The 20864-nt window shown below is 29.6% G+C and overlaps 1 protein-coding gene and 2 non-coding genes across 3 annotated transcripts; all 3 read left to right on the top strand.

Moving 5' to 3' along the window:
- The first annotated feature begins 215 nt into the window (after positions 1-215).
- On the top strand, positions 216-305 carry LOC114385565. Its single transcript, XR_003660934.1, has one exon. It is a non-coding gene; the product is annotated as a small nucleolar RNA snoR26 (small nucleolar RNA).
- A 107-nt stretch (positions 306-412) lies between these two features.
- Positions 413-502, top strand: LOC114385566. The gene has a single exon (XR_003660935.1). It is a non-coding gene; the product is annotated as a small nucleolar RNA snoR27 (small nucleolar RNA).
- A 17509-nt stretch (positions 503-18011) lies between these two features.
- LOC114384337 lies at positions 18012-19462 on the top strand. The gene has a single exon (XM_028343997.1). The coding sequence runs from the start codon at positions 18162-18164 to the stop codon at positions 19224-19226; it is 1065 nt and encodes a 354-aa protein (XP_028199798.1). The 5' UTR covers positions 18012-18161; the 3' UTR covers positions 19227-19462.
- Positions 19463-20864: the final 1402 nt, after the last annotated feature.

The raw sequence follows: 20864 nt of genomic DNA, 5'->3' as shown, positions 1-20864 counted from the left end.
TGAGAATGAACAGAACAAGAGTTCAAATATCACTTTCGTTTTCTCCACGTATCTTTATTTATTGATATCAAATTATCAATTTCACATACCACCACGGCCCACAGTGCCACGCATCACCACGCCATAAGCCCACAGGCGGTTTCAAGGCCCGGCTACCCTGGGCAATTGCCCAGGCTCTGGCCCAAATTCCTTTGCACAACACGTCTCTGTTTTTGCGAGCATCAGTGATGAGCAATTCCAATGTTATCCTTGCACTTTGATTACCAGTGAAGAAGCTAATGGGGAATGGTTACTCTGAGATGCTCTTTCTGCAATCTCTCTCTTTATTCTTTTTCTAAAAATTTCAGCTTTTTGACCTATTCGCACCCGAAAATTTTGATTTTTTTTTTTTTGCATTTTAGTTGGTTGGATTTATGGATCGGTGATGTTTATTTTAAACTGCGTTATCTATCCGAATCTTCCCAAAGGAATTGAAGATAACCATATATTGCTGAGATCCATTGATGTTCTTATTGGATTTATGTTTTTTTTTTTAATAAACCACGTTATTTCAATGTGATGTGAATCTATATGATTGAGCCTGATAAACATCCTTTGCCCCTACTATGACTGCATTTTTTTTATTTGATATGGTTTGGTTTCTTCCACTGGTAGAGCTTCAGTTCGAGGTTCTAAATTATGGTTGTTGCGATTTTGTTGTACAAACATTGACATTGTGGCCTAAATCAAGGTCGCACACCATTTTTTAAAAAAACTTGTTTTAAGCTTTGAATGGGTATTGAATATTGTTTGTATCAGCTATGGATTTTACCAGCTGCAGAGTTCTGTTGTGTATTTTGTATATTTATTCTATTTAGATTTGTGTTCCTATGTGTTTAGTTTTTTTTAAGCCTATTAGTGCTTAAAGCATGTATCGTGGGAAATATATGGGATCTGTGATGGTGTTCAGAGACTGCGTTATCTTCTTTAAATTTTTGCCCAGGCTTTATAATTTTTCTGGCTCCGCCACTGCATAAGCCATATCACTTGGTGAATGTATACACTTATATATGTATCAGGTTAGATGCAGGTATCCTATTTGACCTTATCGAATTATTTACTTATCTAGTTTACCATTCCTTTATTTATTTTGCTGAGAGGAACTATTGCATCAAGAACCAATTTGAGACTTCATCCATTTTAAATTTATGGTTATGACAGTTTTAAAATTTGAATCACATTAGACTGACTAGTTGTTTTGGGACTAATCATGTTAATTTAGACGATTTAAACCATTTTTAGAGTTTTTGGTTTATTTTATAAATTTAAAGGAAATGCAGACTGTGTTTATAAAGGTTATTTTTTAGAACAAAAGTTTTAGGATTTATAAATACTATGTTTTGCATCGTCAGATACTCTCTATGACAAAGTTTCGTCTTGTTCCAACGAACACCTTGTGTTTTTTGCTCATGTGCCTCAAAATTTTTTGTTTTGAAAAACATTTGCGAATAGATTTTCGAAATACAACTCATCACCCTTCTTGCGTTTTCGCTTTTGTCTTTACACTTTAATATTATCACTAAGTTTTTATCTCATCCTTTATGTTACAGTTTTACCATTTTTAGGTATTGAATAGAAAGGTGGTTGCGGATTAAACTAAAGGAAACTCCACATGAAATTGTGGTTGTCAATAATTTAAATTAATTTTATTTAATAAAAAAAATATTTGATTACATTTTTTATTTCTATGGTATTATAAATAATTGGTTTTTTCATGAGTCTTTCGTTAAATCTTTAATACATTTTATTGACGTAATGTTAAATGAAGATGTAATAATTAATACATTAATTGAAATATATGTTAAAATAACTTAATTACATTAGTTACTTATAATTTTAATAAAAAAATAAAAATTATAATTAAATCACATCAGAATATGTGATAGCATTAGATATGTCTATCTTTACATTATAGATATATCATCTGTTACAAATGTCACATCAATATAATATGTTAAGTAAAAATTAGTTGGAAAATTAAAATAATATAATTGTAATATTTGAAGGATCTAATTCTTATAGTTGGGAGACCAAAATAATATAATTGTAATACTTCAAGGATCTAATTCTTATGATCACAATAGTGGAGAAATCAAATGTGAAATTAAAACTATTATTAGTAAAAATCTCTATGTCATCAACTTGAATTTGTACTTAAGATAGAAGTAATGATTTTGTTGTTGAGTCTTTATATGTAATATTAAAGTGTTCTTTGAGATATCTGATATTTGAAAAATATTTATAGTAAAAGTTATAAAAATTTCTTTAAAGCAAATTTCTTTAATAGCATGTCCAACTCCTTCCCGGTAAAGTAACATGCTATTTTCGTAGATTCTCAATAATTTTATATTAAAGTTAATCAGGAAGTTTCATAAATTACTATTATAATTTTTAATTAAGATACTACATATTGAAAATTGATAAAAATTATAATTTATATATGTACATGTATTTTATTTCTTATTTTAGAATAGTCATATTTACAAAAATGTAATATTTTTTAAAGATAATAAGGAGTTTACGAAATAGAAAATCTTTAATATCTATATTTTTATACTTCAATTTTCCATCTATCACAATCAACATGGATTAACATAAGCGGAATTTGTATCTTTTAATCAAGTAATTTAAGATTTAAATCATGATTGATCCTTGAATATGGAATAATTTGTGTTGAGAAAATCATATTCACCTTTGTATATTCATAATTTGCAATGAAGATTTATCATTACTTTTAAGAAAAACAACCTCGTACCAATATGATAGTAAGGAAAAAAAGGTCAATCACTAGTATCTTTTTGAATATAATATTTCTAATTTTAAAAATTTAATAAGTTATATTCTATTCGAACTAAAATATAAGCAAAATCCAATGTGTATTAAAATAAAATATAAATAAATTTTAATTAATTTTCTCCTATCTAATGATACTATCTCCAAAATAACTTTTATTTAATTAGAATTTTATTTCCAATAATTTTTTTTTGTCCTATGCAATTAATATAAATGATATTTAAAAAAATAAATTATTTTTTTATTGAGAGTATGAAAATTAAATTACGTTAACTAATTTTTTTAATGAATGTGATTCGGTTTTTTTGTGTCTCTCTTATATTTCAGTTAAGACAGAGTATTAAGTTATCCCTTTCAAGCTATTCATAAAGTCGTTGAAAGAAACTCCCGCTCCTTCTACTATAAGTTCCTTATGAAAACACAAATGGCCCACTCTAATTCTATTCCATATCTTAAATTTCTTATTAAAAGACAGATTCTATTTTGAACTTTGTGACATGAGAGTTGTATTTGTGATGTGTGGCATGGAAGCATCTGAAGTGTCTGCTGAGAGTTAGTTTTAGTTGTCTTCAGAGAATATCCACTAGAGCCTCCATGCCTTTTTATTATGTGGGAGCCTCTCTAGTGGAGAACAATTACGTTGTGTATGAAAAATGTAAACCACAAAGGCCCACTTATTACGCATAAAAATTTTGTGTGGAAGGCAGCAATATTTTTTTATCCCTTAAGAAATCAAAGGCATGTCATAGATCGAGTTTACAATAATTCATCCAAATTATTCAATCAATTGAATTAAATTTTTTCGGTGAAAGTCAGCAAAATAATTTCCTAAAAATTTGTCAACAAAAAAAATGAATTCTAAGGAATCAAAATGTACCCAACTTTCTCATGAAACTTGATTATTAACTGTTTAAAAAGTTATATGAATCTCATTGAATAATTTGGATTTATTCTTTATTAGTGGAATTATAAGAAACTTCGATGATAATAAAAAACATAAAAAGCGTACTATTATTGTATTATTATGCGTTAATGACTTTTTTTTGTATAGATGCATTTTACGGCGATTATAAAAGAATTGGAAACTATTCCATCGAATTAATAAGTATAAAATTAATATTTTAACAAATAAAACTTGAAATTTATTATAAATCCCCTCGACGCAGCTCCATAATATCTAGTGGTTAAATGTTCGATGTATATTTGGTACAAGTACTTTTTGGGTTGTTTTTAAAAACTTCTATTTCTCTAAAAAAAATGATATTTTTTAGATTCAATCATTTACATATACAAAGTTACATTATTTAATTATTTTAATTATAATGTATTCAGTATATTATTTTAATGAATCAAATTGATACAAAAATAAAATTTATCTTATTTAAATTTATAAATAACAGTAATAATTATCAATTAAAAATGTAATTTATATTCTATATCTATAACTATTTACTATCATAAAACAAGGTCCTCCTTGAATACATGTTACCTTTTGGTGAAAAAAATTTCCTCCAAAAACTTTCTCTTTCATTTTGTCTCTTATTTCCACTTTTCTTTTGTAACTTTTTTGTTTTTTTCTTTTTTGTCTTCCTTTTTTATCATCTATCTATTCTATATAGGAAAAAAAATTATTACCTATCCTACTCAATTTTTTTTATTTCTTCATTTTCAATTATTTTCTTTTAACATTTATTATTTCCTTCTTTTTGTTTTCTTTTTTATTTTACATTTTTTTCTATCCTTTTTATTTCTTTTTGTGTTATTTTTTCTTTTAATGTTTTCTCTTTCATTTTTCCTTCCTATTTATCTATAATTTCTATAATAAAAAAATATATTTCTGAATTCAATATATATATATATATATATATATATATATATATATATATAATGTACTACATAAAACATTGTCCTCGTTGGACACAAGTAAACATTTTGTAAGAAGTTTTCCAGCAAACACTATCTTTCTATTCAACTTTTTCTTTTTACTTTTTGTATTTATTTTTCAGTTTTATTACTACTAGATATCTATTTTATATAGAAAAAAATGTTTTATTATCTATTTTACTATTTTTTGTCTTTTTTTTTTAGATATTTTTTGAACATTTTTTCTTTTATGTTTTTTCTTTCTTTCTTTTCTTTCCTTTCCTCTATATTTCCTTCTCTCTTTTAATATATTTATTCCATTTTCATTTTCTATTTTTTATTTTTTAAGTTATTTTCTTTCTTTTTTATATTTTTCTTGTATTCTTTTTATGTCATTTTCTAAGCTTAAAATTAATTTTATTTATTCATTTCTGAGCTTAATTTTATTTATCCATTGGAATCGAAGAGAGTATCTCAAAACTAACAATAACTTCTATTATCTACCTATTATCTATGACTTTTATTATTTTTTATCAATAAAAGAAGATTTGGCTAGCAAACCATGTAATTTTCTTTAAAAAAATCCACCAAAACTTCTCTCTTTTCAATTTTTCTCTCTCTTAAAAAATAATGTTAATTTTTTTATAAATATACAAAAAAAAATTTTAAATTACTTACCAAATAATATCATAAATTAAATTAATTTTAATTTTAGTTATAATGTATAAACTACAAATAGTATAAAAATCAATATCTTTTTTAAAGTATAACTATTAAATAAATCAATGCTTTTATTTTTTTACATTTAAAATTCAAAAAAATATTTAAATTTAGCGTAAGTTAAATATTAAAAAAAACAATTCTCATGCAGTAAAAAAACTTTAATTTCTCATACTATTATATAAATATTTTAAATAAAATAAGAAATAATTGTGTGACGATAATGAAATATATTTTGTCTATTTAAATACTCATACTCTTTTTGTATGAGAACATAATATGTATACCTAACCCAAACGACGAGAAAGGGAGTGAGTACAAATTTTTATCCCTCATAGAGATTAGGGATGAAAATAGAAGTGAGAATGGAGGCGAGCAACAACATTTCAATCCTCATCTTGTCATGTTTTCATGTCTATTCATAAATATCACTTATATAATTATAAATTTGGATAAGACTAAAATACCTTTTAATATTTGAATTATTCATTTTTTGGTTATTTATTTTGTTAAGTGGCGATGAGGATGGATATAGAGAACAACATACATATCTGCCTTGTCCTATTATCATGTTTATTTACTATCGTTACTTACATATTTTTTATTTTAAATAGTTATAGATTTAGATAAGATTTAAATATTTTTTAGTCTTGTATTTATTTTATTTTTGGATTTTAATTTTATTTTCTAAATTAAAATACTTTGATCCATTATTGCTATGTGTGTGCTGGCCACAAAAAGTATATAGTTTATACTTTTATAAACAATATACTTACCACATAAATATTGATTCCTTTACAATAATGACCTTAATAAATTGAATGTGTATTAAATTATTTATTTCCTATTATACATGCAAAAGCATTGAGTCATCCGTGCAAAGACACGGGTGCTAGTTCAATTTAAATTTGAAGACCATCATAAGTAGTAATGTCATTTTAAAAACTCTAAGTTATGTGTGTAGATCACCGTGAAATGAGTCTTATTAACGAAGAAAAAATAGTTGAGAAAGAAGAAAAAGCTATACTATAAGAGTAAATTAATAGAATAAAAAAATAATCAATCAATGATAAATAAGAATAGAAAAAGTGTATTATTTTTTTTTAGGAATCAACGTATCAAGAAATTTATCACACTCATACATATCTCATTCAACTTAGCTAGATTACTTTGATAGAAAAAAGTGTATTGTTAATATGCATCAATGAATATAAAAGAATTAGAAACTATTCAATAAATTTAACAAGTATATAATAAATATTTTGATAAATAAAATGTAGAATTTATTATAATCCCGTTCGATGCACCTTTATTTAGAGTGTATATCTTGTATACGCGTTGCATCCACGTTCAACAAGAAAATTACAGTTTCCAAAGCAAAAACACCAAAACAAGTATATTGAGTGTGTGTTTGCGAAAACGTTGAATGGTACATAAGAGATGTTCATTCTAAAGCTTCCCTCACATAGAGTTGTCTCCAAAAGTGTGAAATGTCATTGACGAATGTTGAAACGCTCATACAAACATTCTATGAAGCTTTGGTCTGAATGCGGTTGCGTTGGATTCAACTCCTATGCAAACACAATACTAGTGTTTAAATGTTCAATGTATGTTTCATGTAATCATATATTACATTTTGGGCTGTTTTACTGGTTTGATTTTTTCCTACCTAATGCTACAAATTTGAAGATCTCATATAAATTATTATTATTATTATTATTATTATTATTATTATTATTATTATTAATATTATTATTATTATTATTATTATTATTATTATTATATTTTACAAAATATGTGATAATATTTCTATGCTATTTTAAAACATTTCTTTTTTATAATATTATGTTGATTTATTACTCTATATGACATAATATTAAAACATATATTTAATTTAAATATAATTAAATGGTGACCGGTGATTAATTCCTCCATTGATTCAATCTTCTATATTTACTTCTCTCATCTTGAAACTGGATCCTTTCAGTGTATAAAAGACATGTGGTTCAATACATAAAGTGTGTATCCTCTCTTGTTCAGGATAGAGAGGTAGATATAAAGGAGAGATGAGAGTAATGTACTAATTTTTTTACTTAAAAAAAGTGTCCGACACTTCAAATATATTTATTTAATCTCATGATGCACGTTCTAATTCATGATGCAACAGTTGAAAAATTTAAATAATATTTACTTTAACATGCTATTATATTTACTTTTACATTATAAATTAGAATACATAATTTAGATTCAATACGTATGATACATAATTTAGATTCAATACGTATGTTTGTGATAAATAGTCAAAAATTTGGTGAGAACTCTCACATTCTTTACCGCTGTGGATTCGAATCTTCCTAATTTCACTTTTTTTGTTAGACAATTCTTTATAATGAGATCCTCTAATGCCTAAGACTAATTGAATAGCTATAATTGGGGGAAATTGTTTGTAGTTTAGGTTTATACATTAATTCTCTTGACTTAGGTGGGGCTTTGCTAACAAATGCAACATGTAATTGACACTATTTTTTTTATCAACAAAAAATATATTGATGATGGAAGGGTACCATAACCATTATACAAGTAAACCAACATATACAGCATCTATCAATTAACATTGGTTAGACTCTATTTAAGGGCTTTATTGCAACCATGCATAAATAGAAAACTAACCAAGCCAACAAATATGACATATCACAATAAATTTATATCTAAAAAAAAAACTAGTATCCTCCACCCTCCGAAACCAATATGTCATCTATCCTCCATTGATGTAATCCTACCCTCCAAGGATATTAGATAGAAGACTCCTAAAAGATTGGTCCAAAGATACAAGAGAAGGCGTTAGGGTTCTCATGAGTCTTAGGATAAATTTCGAGCTCATGGGCTAAGTATGAACCCATTCATCTTTGTACATATTAGATTAAAGTTTTATTATTTTTCGACCTTGTATTTAGGGCTTCATAATGTAGGTAGGGTACTCTAGAAATGTAGGATTTTTCAGCCATTGTATTTTAGGACACCTAGACTAGTTTTTGTATTAGGGGTAGTTTTGTAATTTCACATGCATTAAGTGAATATTTGATGTGTGTTGGGAAATAAATTTAATTGAATTGGGAGAAGCCCAATCCAATTAAATTTTAGAGGGGGAGGTGAACATTTGCTTGCTACACCCCATTGTCACATCATATAGTCATACTTTGTGCATGTCATTTATGTTTTACATGCCTCATGACACTTAAACACACTTAGTGGAGAATCTTTGATTTGATCTTGGATTAGTGGGCTAAATCATAACTAAAATTCACTAATCATAATTAGTGAAATTTTGGCTCCAAAATTTGTCTCCACAAATTCAATTTCAAATTCAAGTGAAATTTGAATAGAAATTTAAATTTTTCTCCAATTTTGTGTGACACTTAGGCTATAAATAGAGGTCATGTGTGTGCATTTTTTTAACTTTGATCATTTGAGAATTACACTTCAAAGTTCATATCTCATTTGAGACACAAAATTTCGTGTTCCTTCTCTCTCTCTCCCTCCACTCATCTTCTCCTACCTTCAAGCTCTTATCCATGACTTCCTGTGATGGTGAGCTTCTTCTTGACTCATCTTCTCCTTGAAGTGGCATCTTCAATCATCTTTCTTTCTTCTTCATTTCGCTACCATTAATTTTCAAGAAGCAAAGGACTTCATTGATGAAGAAGATCCAAGGCCTACAAGCTCCACATGGAGTTACATCACCCACCTTCACCCAACCATTCTCTAATAAGCATTCTAACAACTATATAGCTTTTATAATCCATAAACTCATACAAAAAAAGTTAATGGAAACTACATGGCCTTAATCATCAAGTTAACATATGACCCTTCCTGCAACCATGTCCAGCCTAGCTTATATCCACAATCGATCATGGCCACAACAAAAATCCTATGCAATTTAACATCCTATAGATACTAAGATTAACATCTACCAGGATTCAGAGACCATAAAAGATATGAATAATCAAAGGATTTTTGTTTGGTATTCAACCATGACCAAGCCATAAACAAGTACTTTTGCTTCAAGGTTTCTTTACCAAACTCCTTTCCTTCAAAAACACACAAGTTTCAATACTGCCATATGTAATATACTACAACAAACCACACCACCAACCTCAAGTAATTCGGCACTATATTCCCACCATACAGTGTTGCCAAAAATGTTGCTTAGCATCATTTGGAAGTACCATTGCAACGCTCTCTCCACCATACCAGTCTTGCCATATATCCATAACTTTCGGACATGTAAAGAAGACATGGCTAGAAGTTTCCACCTGCAAAAAACATAAAAAGACACATAGTGTCATTGTTAGATAAATCAATATTTCTTCTTCCAAAGTTGTATGTCATTGGTAATCTATCTAAGAGAAATCTCCACACAAAACATGAAGCCTTGGATGGTAACTTTAATTTCCACATAAGAGAGAAAGTATCATCTTTGTGGCCCTCCACAATGGTGTTATAGATAGCCTTGGATGGTAACTTTAATATTCACCATGGTTATCCATTAGCCAGTCCTATAGATCTTCTTGTGAGAATGATGGTGTAATTCCACCAATTCTACCTTCCAAATCAGCTACAAGATCCTCCTCCCAACCAAATCACCCTCTTCGCCAAGATAAATTTCATCACCATTGCTCCTCCACCCACAAACCATGTTGTATATGGTCTCCTCCTTTTATGTTGAATTCAAGAGTAGTCTCGAATGAGTGTGGGCTAGTAGCCCTTCACTGGTCCAATCATCTAGTCAAAAGTGAACTTTAGTGCCCCTACCAATCTTCCACTTCATATTCGAATCAAACCATTGTGAAAAGTTTCCAAACCCACACACCTTGACTAAGTCTCTCCACCACATTGATACATTTGTAGCTCCTTCACCATCCACCATATTTTGAGAACAATATCTTCCTCCACAAAGCATGATCCTCATGAAACAAAGCCCATCTTCACTTGCCTAGCAAAGCATCATTAAACGCACAAATATTCTTTATCCCTAACCTTCCTTATTGTTTTGGCCAACACAATTTCTCCCAAATAACCCATGCAATTCTCCTCTTCCCTTTCTCCCCACCCCAAAGATATTGTCTTTGAAGACCAATAATTTTCCGTGTGACCATTGACGGGATTTTAAAGAATGAAAGAAAGTATAGTGGGAGAGAAGTTAACACTAAGTTAATTAAGCATATCTACGCGCAAAGGAAAATTGTTTTTGTTTCCACTTAGATAGCCTATTTTTTACCTTAGCAAGAATACGATCCCAAGTGCTAGCTATGCACGGATTAGCACCAATAGGAACCCCTAGGTACACAAAAGGAATGTTCATCAGCCTATAATTCAAAATCTCAGCCATTCTTTCTTTTTCCTCCAACCCCACCAAAGCAACTCTTGCTAAAATTAACTTTAAGGCATGATGCTAGCTCAAAATATCGCATGATAGCCTTGATGCTAACCACATTATTGATAGATGCTTCTCCAAAAAAGATGGTGTCGTCTGCAAATTGTAGCAAGTCAACCTTCACCTCATCCCTCCCATTAGAGACACCTTTAAATAACGAATTCTTCAAGGCTTCTCTAATCAAACCCCCACAAGCCCTTCTGCTACAATAGTGAAGAAAAAAGGTGCAAGTGGTCACCTTGTATCAAACCTTTTTGTGGCACAAACTCATTTGAGGGGCTTCCATTAACCAACACAAATATAGAACAAGATTGAAGACACTCATCTTTGTAGATATTAGATTAAAGTTTTATTATTTTTGGGCCTTGTATTTAGGGCTTCATAATGTAGGTAGGATACTCTAGAAATGTAGGATTTTTCAACCCTTGTATTTTAGGACACCTAGACTAGTTTTTGTATTAGGTGTAGTTTTATAATTTCACATGCATTAAGTGAATATTTGATGTGTGTTGGGAAATAAATTTAATTGAATTGGGAGAAGCCCAATCCAATTAAATTTTAGAAGAGGAGGTGAACATTTGCTTGCTACACCCCATTGTCACATCATATAGTCATACTTTGTGCATGTCATTTATGTTTTACATGCCTCATGACACTTAAACACACTTAGTGGAGAATCTTGGATTTGATCTTGGATTAGTGGGCTAAACCATAACTAAAATTCACTAATCATAATTAGTGAAATTTTGGCTCCAAAATTTGTCTCCACAAATTCAATTTCAAATTCAAGTGAAATTTGAATAGAAATTCAAATTCAAGACACCCTTTGATCCACTTTATCCATCTCGCATTAAAACTCAATCTTCCCAACATATAGAGCAAGAATTCCAAATTTGCAGAATCATATGCTTTCTTGTAGTCCACCTTAAATACCAAACATTTCTTCTTTTTTTCTCACCTCATCCACCACCTCATTGGTTGTCATAACATTATGAAGCAAATTCCTACCTCCCAAAAAAGTACTTTGGCGTTGATCAATAACACCTACAAAACTTTTGGAGTCTTTTGGCCAACAATTGGGTGATGATTTTATACATGCACCGCCACCAAGGATATAGGTCTATATTCACCTAACCCTTGGGGTTCATCCACCTTTGGAATGAAGGAGACGAAAGACGCATTGGTGCCTTTAGGAAACACACCATTAGCATAAAATCCTTGGACAAATCCGAGTATGTCACCTTTCAAAGTACCCCAAAAAGCTTTTAAGAAATTGAAGTTGCATCCGTTTGATCTCGGGCTTTTTGATCCTCCACTATCCCAAGTAGCCTCCTTAAATTCCAATTCCTCAAAAGGTGAAGTCAACATTAGGTTATCCTCCATAGAAATTCGAGAGAATTCAATCCCATCAAAGTTAAGCTTCACCTCCTCCCCCTCCATAAATCAGTTAAGGAAGAATTTTCTCATTTTCTCCTTAACAAGAGTAGGGTTCTCCTCCCAAACCCCATCAACAACCACCCCTCTAAGCATACTTTTCCTCCTTTTCAAGTTCACTACCGAATTAAAGAACTTTGAATTTGAGTCACCTTCCTTGATCCATTTCAATCTAGCTTTTTGTCTCAACAAAGACTCTCTATGCATGGCCACTTCCCACAAACTTTGTTGGATTATTATTCTATGAAGCCTTTCCTCCTTCACTAATCCTTGCTCCTCACCTTTTTTTTTTATCAAGATAGTTCATTTCCTTCTCAAGGTTTAGGTGCTTTTGATCAAGGTCATCAAAAGAAATTTTGTTCCATTCTTTTAGTTTCCCTTTCAATCCCTTTAATTTCTCCTTCAAGATGAACGCTCCCCAACCCTCCACATGTAGTCCTCCCCAAGCTTCTTCCACAACACGTGCAATGTTATGGTCTTTGAAGTCAACAATCCAACACCCTAAAAGGCTTTGGTCCTCAATCTTGTGTGGATGTCTTCAATAATATTGGGCAATGATTGGAAAATTTTCGCTCCAAGATGAATAAAGTGCTTTTATTCCATGTGTCAAATCACTCCTTAGAGACCAATGCTTTATCCAACCTACTCATAGCTCTCTCATTAGAACCAAGTGAATTTCCTACCCATAATTGGAACTTCCTCTATCTCCACATCCAACGCAAAATTATTGAATTCCCTATATTGGCTTGCTCCATTATACAAATCACTTTCTCCTTTTCTTTCATTGAAATTTCTAGTGCTATTGAAATCTCCAATAAAACACCAAAGATCAATGAGGTTTCCTTGTTTTTAGCTTTCAACTCCTCCCATAGTCTTCTGTTGAGTGCAATGTCACATGGTGAATATACATTAACAAAATGATAGGCTAGCATGCCTCTTTCCAAATTCCATTGACACTTATATCTTGTCATACTTTGAGTGTCACTTCTTTCTATCACTTTTAATACATGATTTTGAAAGTATCTTAATTAGACATTTTTAATATTTTATTTCTTTGTTTTCTTTAAAGATATATTTCATATACTCTCCCAAACTAGTTAAAAATCTCTCCCAAAGTCTAAGCCATCTCCATCATGAATTACCTTTCCTCTGTCTTTATTTGTATACTTAATTTTCTTAATCAAATATATGTTTTAATTTATCATCTTTTATCTTTTCTAAATTAAAATTCAATTTCATTTTAAAAAATAATAATTAAAAATAATCTTATATATGTTAAAATTTTAATTGTAGCATAAATCTAAAATATAATGAATATATTTAATGATTAATTTTTTGTATATAAAAAATAATTATTATATGGGATGTACAAACTAAAATATTAATATAATATATTTCTTTAAGGAACGGATTATATATAGTTTAATTAATTTTTGGCTCTTACCCTAAGACCACACCTGGTTTCGTGTATCTAGTATATATATTATACCATTGCTTTTAATGATTTGAATTATACTTCATAATTTTAAAATATAAACTGTAAAATATTAAATTTATTGTATATTATGACAAAATATTATCATTCAAATATGAAACGAATAATATGATAACATATTATTAAATGTAAACATAGTTTTTAAAATACTTAAAACTAAAGTCCTTTTATATTACGGTAAACAAATAGTTAAAATTAAAGTCCTTTTCTATTCGTGCTAGACCACTACAATATTACCGTGTGTAGTACATTATTAATATGTCGTTTTAATTTAATTACCATAAGCGTGCAATATTTACGCATAGCTAGCATGGTTCTCTAATACTACAAAAGTATGAATGTGTTTCAGGGTAGCATTTCTATTAACAATAGTTCCTCTTAATTTGTATTAAAATACAACATCAACAAAATTTTCAATAAGGTAGCCTTATCTAACTGGATGGGGCCTGCTACATGTATGACGCCTTTTGGATCGACCAAGAACCAAATTTTCAATAAAACCATTTAGAATACAGAATTTTTTTTTATGGTTTCTTCTAATTTCTAAAGTTTTCTTCAGTCTTCTTTGCGTTGAATTATTATTATTATTCAATAAATAATGCATATTATTAGAAGTCTTTCATTTTTTTTTTCTTTTTACTGTTAGAAAAACAGTCTTTCATATTTTCATTCATGAATCATGATGCATGAAAAATTTGTTTATCTTTATAACAATTATTCAAAAGTCATATATGATTAATTTTTACTGATTTAGAATATAAAAAATTTATACTGTTAATATATGCTTATTAAACTTCCATTTATTACTTAACTTTCTTTTTTATTTTTTTTTATAAAAAAAATCTATATATAATTTCTTAAATAGCTGACCTCTTATCCCACTGTCAATACAAATCTCTTATATTTTATTTTTTTGTTGTTTAATAAACCTCTTATTGAGGCAATGACATAACTCAAAGATTGACAATATGTGATTTAATAAGGAAATTCATTTTTTGTGATATGCGAATTGAAATAAGCCTTACTTTAAATTATCTTAAATATGAATTTTAATACATGATAAATTATAATTCATTAAATGATAATATTTTTTATGGATAGATATCATAGTTCATAGATATCAAAGCCAAGTATCAATAAGTTATAATAAATCACGCATCCAATTCACTTTTTTCTAGTAATTAAATAATAATATAAAAAATATTTTAAATTCATCTATGTGATCAATTAAAAAAGGTTGTGATTAAAGTGGATGGAGTATTATTAAAATGTGAAAATAGTGATTTAAATGTTAATATATCATTGAAAATATTTAATTTCTTTAATCAATCCTTTTGTTAACTTCTGTCATGCATGCTTTGGAATGAATCACGGTGAAGGAATGTCATATATTATGTGGATATTTTCACAAGTGCCGTTGATTTTGAAAGTAACCACTAACCTCATCTTAAAATAGCAAGTTTTTTTTTCTATAAAAAAGATTTTAATTTTTATTAAATAAAATTGTCTCAAGATGTATAACTCATGAACATCATATTTATTTTGATTTTTTTTTTTCATTTTACTTGAAGTTACTGAGAGAAAGTTCCTGAGTTTGAAGTAGGTACAAACGTGATCATGAGATTGTTAGGAGAGGGAAGGTGATGAGAAGAGAGGCGGTCGTTCGCCGGAGAGGAGGGAGCCGCCTTCAGAAATTTCCACTCCCGACGGCAAAGGATCAGAATGATTTTCTAGGTGGGGTTGTAAGAATCTAGTGTAACATGACCTATGATAATAAGATAAATCTAGTCATTAAAATTAATGGTCCTCATGAATGGATAACATTTTGGACGGAGAACAAAGATAGAACGAAACTTTTGAAGTTTAAAAAAAAAATAGAAACTAATTACAAACTTTGAATATATTTTAGAGATTTTAAACATATTTAACTATTTTAACTATAAATACGAAATTTTAATATTAATAATTTAAATTAATTTTATCAAAATTTTAAATCAAATACATTTTAAACTAATTTTTTACATGAGTATACAAAATAAGTCTTTCAATACATTTCTTAAATCTTTTATAGTTTTTTATTTTACGGAAACAAACTCAAGAAATTTTATTCATAATCAAATCAACCATACGTAATTCAACAATACATAGAGCACTTTGATCAAACGTAACTTAGATAAGATGGAGCCACCTTCCAAGAACATGAGCAACTCATTTATTTTTTTATCGGTAAAAATTAAAATAATATCAAAAAATTTACAATAATTCATATCAATTGAACTAAATCCATTCAGAGAACTGATTTGTCTCCCCCACAAAACCTATCTTAAAGGATGAATTAGATAGGGATGGCTTGCGATTTCTGCCCACAACATTTTTATTGTCCAGGTACCTTTTTTCTTATGCATAGATACGAGTTAAAAATGAAAACGTTTTATTATATTGAAATTACAAATTAACTCGCATAGGATCATTATAACTTTGTCACAAAAAAAGACCATTATACCATAATTAGTATTGTCAAATTTAAATCTTTAAAATGCATTTATGCTGCAACTTAAAAGGATTTTTTATTTTATTTTCTAAATAAGTTTACTCCGCCTAAATAAAATGAATCAAATCTAAAATAAAACCTTTTTATTTTTTTAATAAAAAGCATTCTATGTTTTTAGGTCATTAACTTATACACCTAATGTATTGGGTAGAAACGTATTATTATATCCGTAAAAAAGTATTATTATAGAATTTGCATTATCAGTGTAAGTTTTATTAATTAATTAATTAATTAAAAAAATATTTTATTTTTAATATGATTATTAAAAATTCATAAATTTATTATACACAATAATTTATAAACAGTAAAAATATAAAAAAATATTATCATCTAATCATAAGTCAACTTATATGATAAATTTATTGACTTTTAAATTAATTATTACTTTAAAAGTCATACCATAATTAATTTTTGATGAAATAATAAAAAAAAATTACACTATTGTATACACCTATTAAACTCAAACTAAATTATGTATTTTTACTTTTATATTATTAACTAATTAAATGATTTAAGATAATTATTAAAAACATAGCAAACTTATGACTTTAAAATTAAATAATAATATAAAAATTTTATATGTTGTATATCCGTACCAATCGAAGACACGTATAGATTTACAACAGCTTACTCATTATGCTAAACAAACTAAATTATATCTTTATATGATCATTTAATGACAAATCAACATAACTAAAGAAAAGAAATCAACATATATGATAAATTTGTTAATTTTTACTAACTTACCTTTTTTTTTACTACTTTAATACAACTATTTTAAGGACTCATTTAATGGATGAAATATGATATGATCAAATAAAAAGGTATATGATTAGAGTATGATAAGTTATAACCTATTCAATATTTGGTGCACATTACAATAAAATAATATAATATAAAAACTTAAATATATTTTTAATCTTATAATATATATATTCATTTTATACTTTTAGTTCTCACAACTTTTTTATGATTTTGGTCCTTATAAAATTTTATTTCAAAATTTTAGTCCTTATTACTATTCATTGTTGACTTGTCAACAATATATTAGAAAATAAACTTGACATTTCTTAAATATTAATAGAGAGTAGAATAAATATACTCTAAAGGAGACCAATATCAAAAGTTTACGACCTTATGGAACTAAATTATTTCATAAAAAATCCTAATATTTAAATTTTACAGTTTTACAAGGAATAAAATAACTTTAATAGGAATTAAAAAAAACAAATATATTATACATGTTTGTATTCATTTTCCATTATTAATTAATATGATACGATAAAGAGTTCATATTTTTTTCATTTATATTTTTTTCAAATAACATAAAATAAAAGTTTTGTTAACCTGTGTCATACGCCATTTTTTAATACATTTATATATAAGACAAATCATGACTAATGTTATAAAAGTATTGATGAAGAAATTTAAATTAAAAATACTTTTACTAAGAGAAAAAAAAATACTATTCATGATATTTCTTTTTTCACTCTTATAATTTATAAAGTAAATATTTTTGTGTTTTAATTCCTAAACCATATCTTTAAGAACACAACTAGCAAGACTTTAGACTTATATACAGATGGAGAACAAATATAGATATAAGCATTAAAGTAGCTCACGCGGAACATAATTAATGGGCATCCAACTCAGGTGATTGGGTGAATCTATCACTTTTTTTTTTTTTCTTTTTTTCTTTCTTCGTCCCCCTTGCTCCCCACCACCCCCACCATAATATATAAACCCACACTCTTCCAACCACTCTCCACACTGAGTCCACTCCCACACTCTTGAAATTCAATTCCCTCCCAAACCCTAACACCTCCATCTCCATGGATTCTCGCGACTCCTCCCCTTGCTCCCGCGACCCCGACGCCGCCGACAACCACCACCACCACCGCCGCCCTTCCTTCGACGACGCCCCTCCCAAGGTCAAGCTCATGTGCAGCTTCGGCGGCCGCATCCAGCCCCGCCCCCACGACAACCACCTCACCTACGTCGCCGGCGACACCAAGATCCTCTCCGTCGACCGCCACGTCAAGTTCCCCTCCCTCATCGCCAAGCTTTCCTCCCTCGCCAACAACGCCCTCTCCAACCATTCCTTCTTCAAGTACCAGCTCCCCGGCGAAGACCTTGACGCCTTAATCTCCGTCACCAACGACGACGACCTCCACCACATGATGATCGAGTACGATCGCCTCTCCCGCTCCTCATCTAGACCTGCGCGCCTCCGCCTCTTCCTCTTCCCCCTCCACAACAACAACAACAACAATTTCGCTCCAACCGAATTGAAATCCGAGCGCCAGTGGTTCGTCGACGCTCTCAATTCCGTTCACGTTCCAGAAGATTCTCCGGCTCCGCCGCCGACGGCGAATCCGGATTTTCTGTTCGGCCTCGAGAAGCCACCGGCGGAGGATGCTCCGGCGAAGGATTCGGAGTGTTTTCCCGAGGATCGTGAAGCCGAACCTGAGATTCAGAATGAGAATAACAATGAGCAACGGAAAATGAAGACAGAGGAAGATAATGATAACGGTAGGGTTTACGGTGTTAACGGCGGGGACTGTTTTGTTCAGAAGAACGCGGAGAAAGTGACGCCGTTAGTGGCGCATTCGCATGCACACACACACGCGCAATTCGTTCATCCTGGTTCGGTTACTGGAACTGGAACAGGAACGGTGTCGTTTATGCAGGAGAGGAGTAATAACGCGGGTTATTCGTTGGCGGTTCCTACTACGGGGAATGAGATTTATCTCATTCACACGCCTTCTGGAGTGTTTCAAGCGGTTCGGCCCGTGACTGGACCGGTTGGGCAGCCGGTTTATCTGGTTCACGCGCCCGGTCCGGTTTCGCATTCGGAGCTTGGAGCGCCGGTGGGACGCGGCGGCGCGCGGTGGTGACGGGAGGATATAAAGGTCGTTTGATTTGTTCGTTTTTGTGGCATAGTGCGGGGTGGTATTGGTTTTTCAGTTTTTTTTTTTTTACTTGTTTGGAAATATTGGTTTGGGCATTGTGTCTTGTGCATAGGTGGTGAAGTGAAGGGATTCAGTTGAGGAATTGTTTGTAGAAGTGTAATTACTTTCAAATCAGTAACATTGCTGCTTTTCGTATCAGTGATTGATTAACTAATTGTCTCCATTATTCTTGCAATTTTCATTCTGTGTTCCATCATGTTTGTCACTAGTTGTTTACTGTGCTCTTTTTTTATTGATATTAAATTAAGAGAAAAAAAGTTATATATTGATTGTATAAAATATTTTATAATTAATTTAATTATAATTTATCACTTACTTATAGTAAATTAGATAACTTTTAAAATAAGTATTTTAAAATAATTTAAATGATAATCTATGATCGAATGATTTAGGAAAATTATTCTTATATAGAACTTAAACTCTTAACTTAAAACTAAGAAACTTGTAAAAGTATGATATTCTGTGTCTGACTAGCTCAATGTTTTTTACGTAATGCTTGTTTGCCATTGACAGGCAACAGATATTTTGTATTTTTTTGAATCCAAGTTCTCGTTTAAATTTTGATATAACTTAATAGGAGAATAAATAAATAAAAATTATAATAGTTTGGCGAACCCATAAACAGCACAAGCTTCGGGATTGAAATTACTTTTGTCCTGTCCTTTGTTAATTTTTCTGAAGTATTATTATTTCTTTAATTGAAAGGGTAGGAAAGAGGCAGAAAACATAAAATAATTTGAATTCCAACTGGAATTGATAAAATATTACTAGTTGTTTAGGATACATATATCTTTGTGCTGTGCAGCGGGCAATGCGCCTTCTAGCAAAAAAAAAAAGAGAATAATATTATCTTTATTTAAAATTCTGGCGACACTTTTTAGTTTTTACGGGTACATAATTGGGTGACTAAACTAGGTATTTTATATGCTAGATTAGTTGGTTTTGTTCTTGTATCCTGTAGAGTACATTACAAATGGTTTGTGTCAAGCTAAAACTAAAACTGATTACACCAAGGTGTCAGCACCTTAAAAGGTGACCCTACTCACACGTATAAACTTCCAAGAATTTTTATTGTACAAAGTGTATAATGAAGTACAATTGTGAGGTGAAGTTTCATATCGAATAAAAGTAAAAAATTTAAACATCATATAAGTGAGGAGAAGACTCATAAATTTCAACCTTAAGGTGTTGAGTTAAAGTGTGGTTGTTGTGATTTTTAATGACCATTAATCATGGATCAGTAGAGGAAAGGGATGTAACATTTGCCAGCTGTATTTTTAGTGGGGGTGTAGTTTTTCTGAGATGCGTTTGAGTGTATGCGGGAAAAAAAAAGAATTTTGGAATAGGAAGAAGAGAGAACAAATTTGGGAGAAAGAGAGAGCATGTCATAAATGTAAAAATCTGACCTAATATGTCTCAGTTAGGCTCTTTTGAGTTTATTATTTACTCTATTTTTTTTTATTTTATTATTTTATAAAAAATGAACTTTATTTTACTCCCTATCAAATGAATAAATAAAACACCTTTTTTATTTTATAAAAATACATATTTATTTTATTTACC

This window comes from Glycine soja, chromosome 14 (genome assembly GCF_004193775.1).
Source record: "Glycine soja cultivar W05 chromosome 14, ASM419377v2, whole genome shotgun sequence".
NCBI classification, from domain to species: Eukaryota; Viridiplantae; Streptophyta; class Magnoliopsida; order Fabales; family Fabaceae; genus Glycine; species Glycine soja.
The sequence above is the reverse complement of the archived record's forward strand: the minus strand, read 5'-3'. Positions and strand labels throughout refer to the sequence as shown.

Excerpts from the sequence above, each read along its gene's own strand:
- LOC114384337 (XM_028343997.1), top strand. The coding sequence starts at position 18,162 with ATGGATTCTCGCGACTCCTCCCCTTGCTCCCGCGACCCCGACGCCGCC.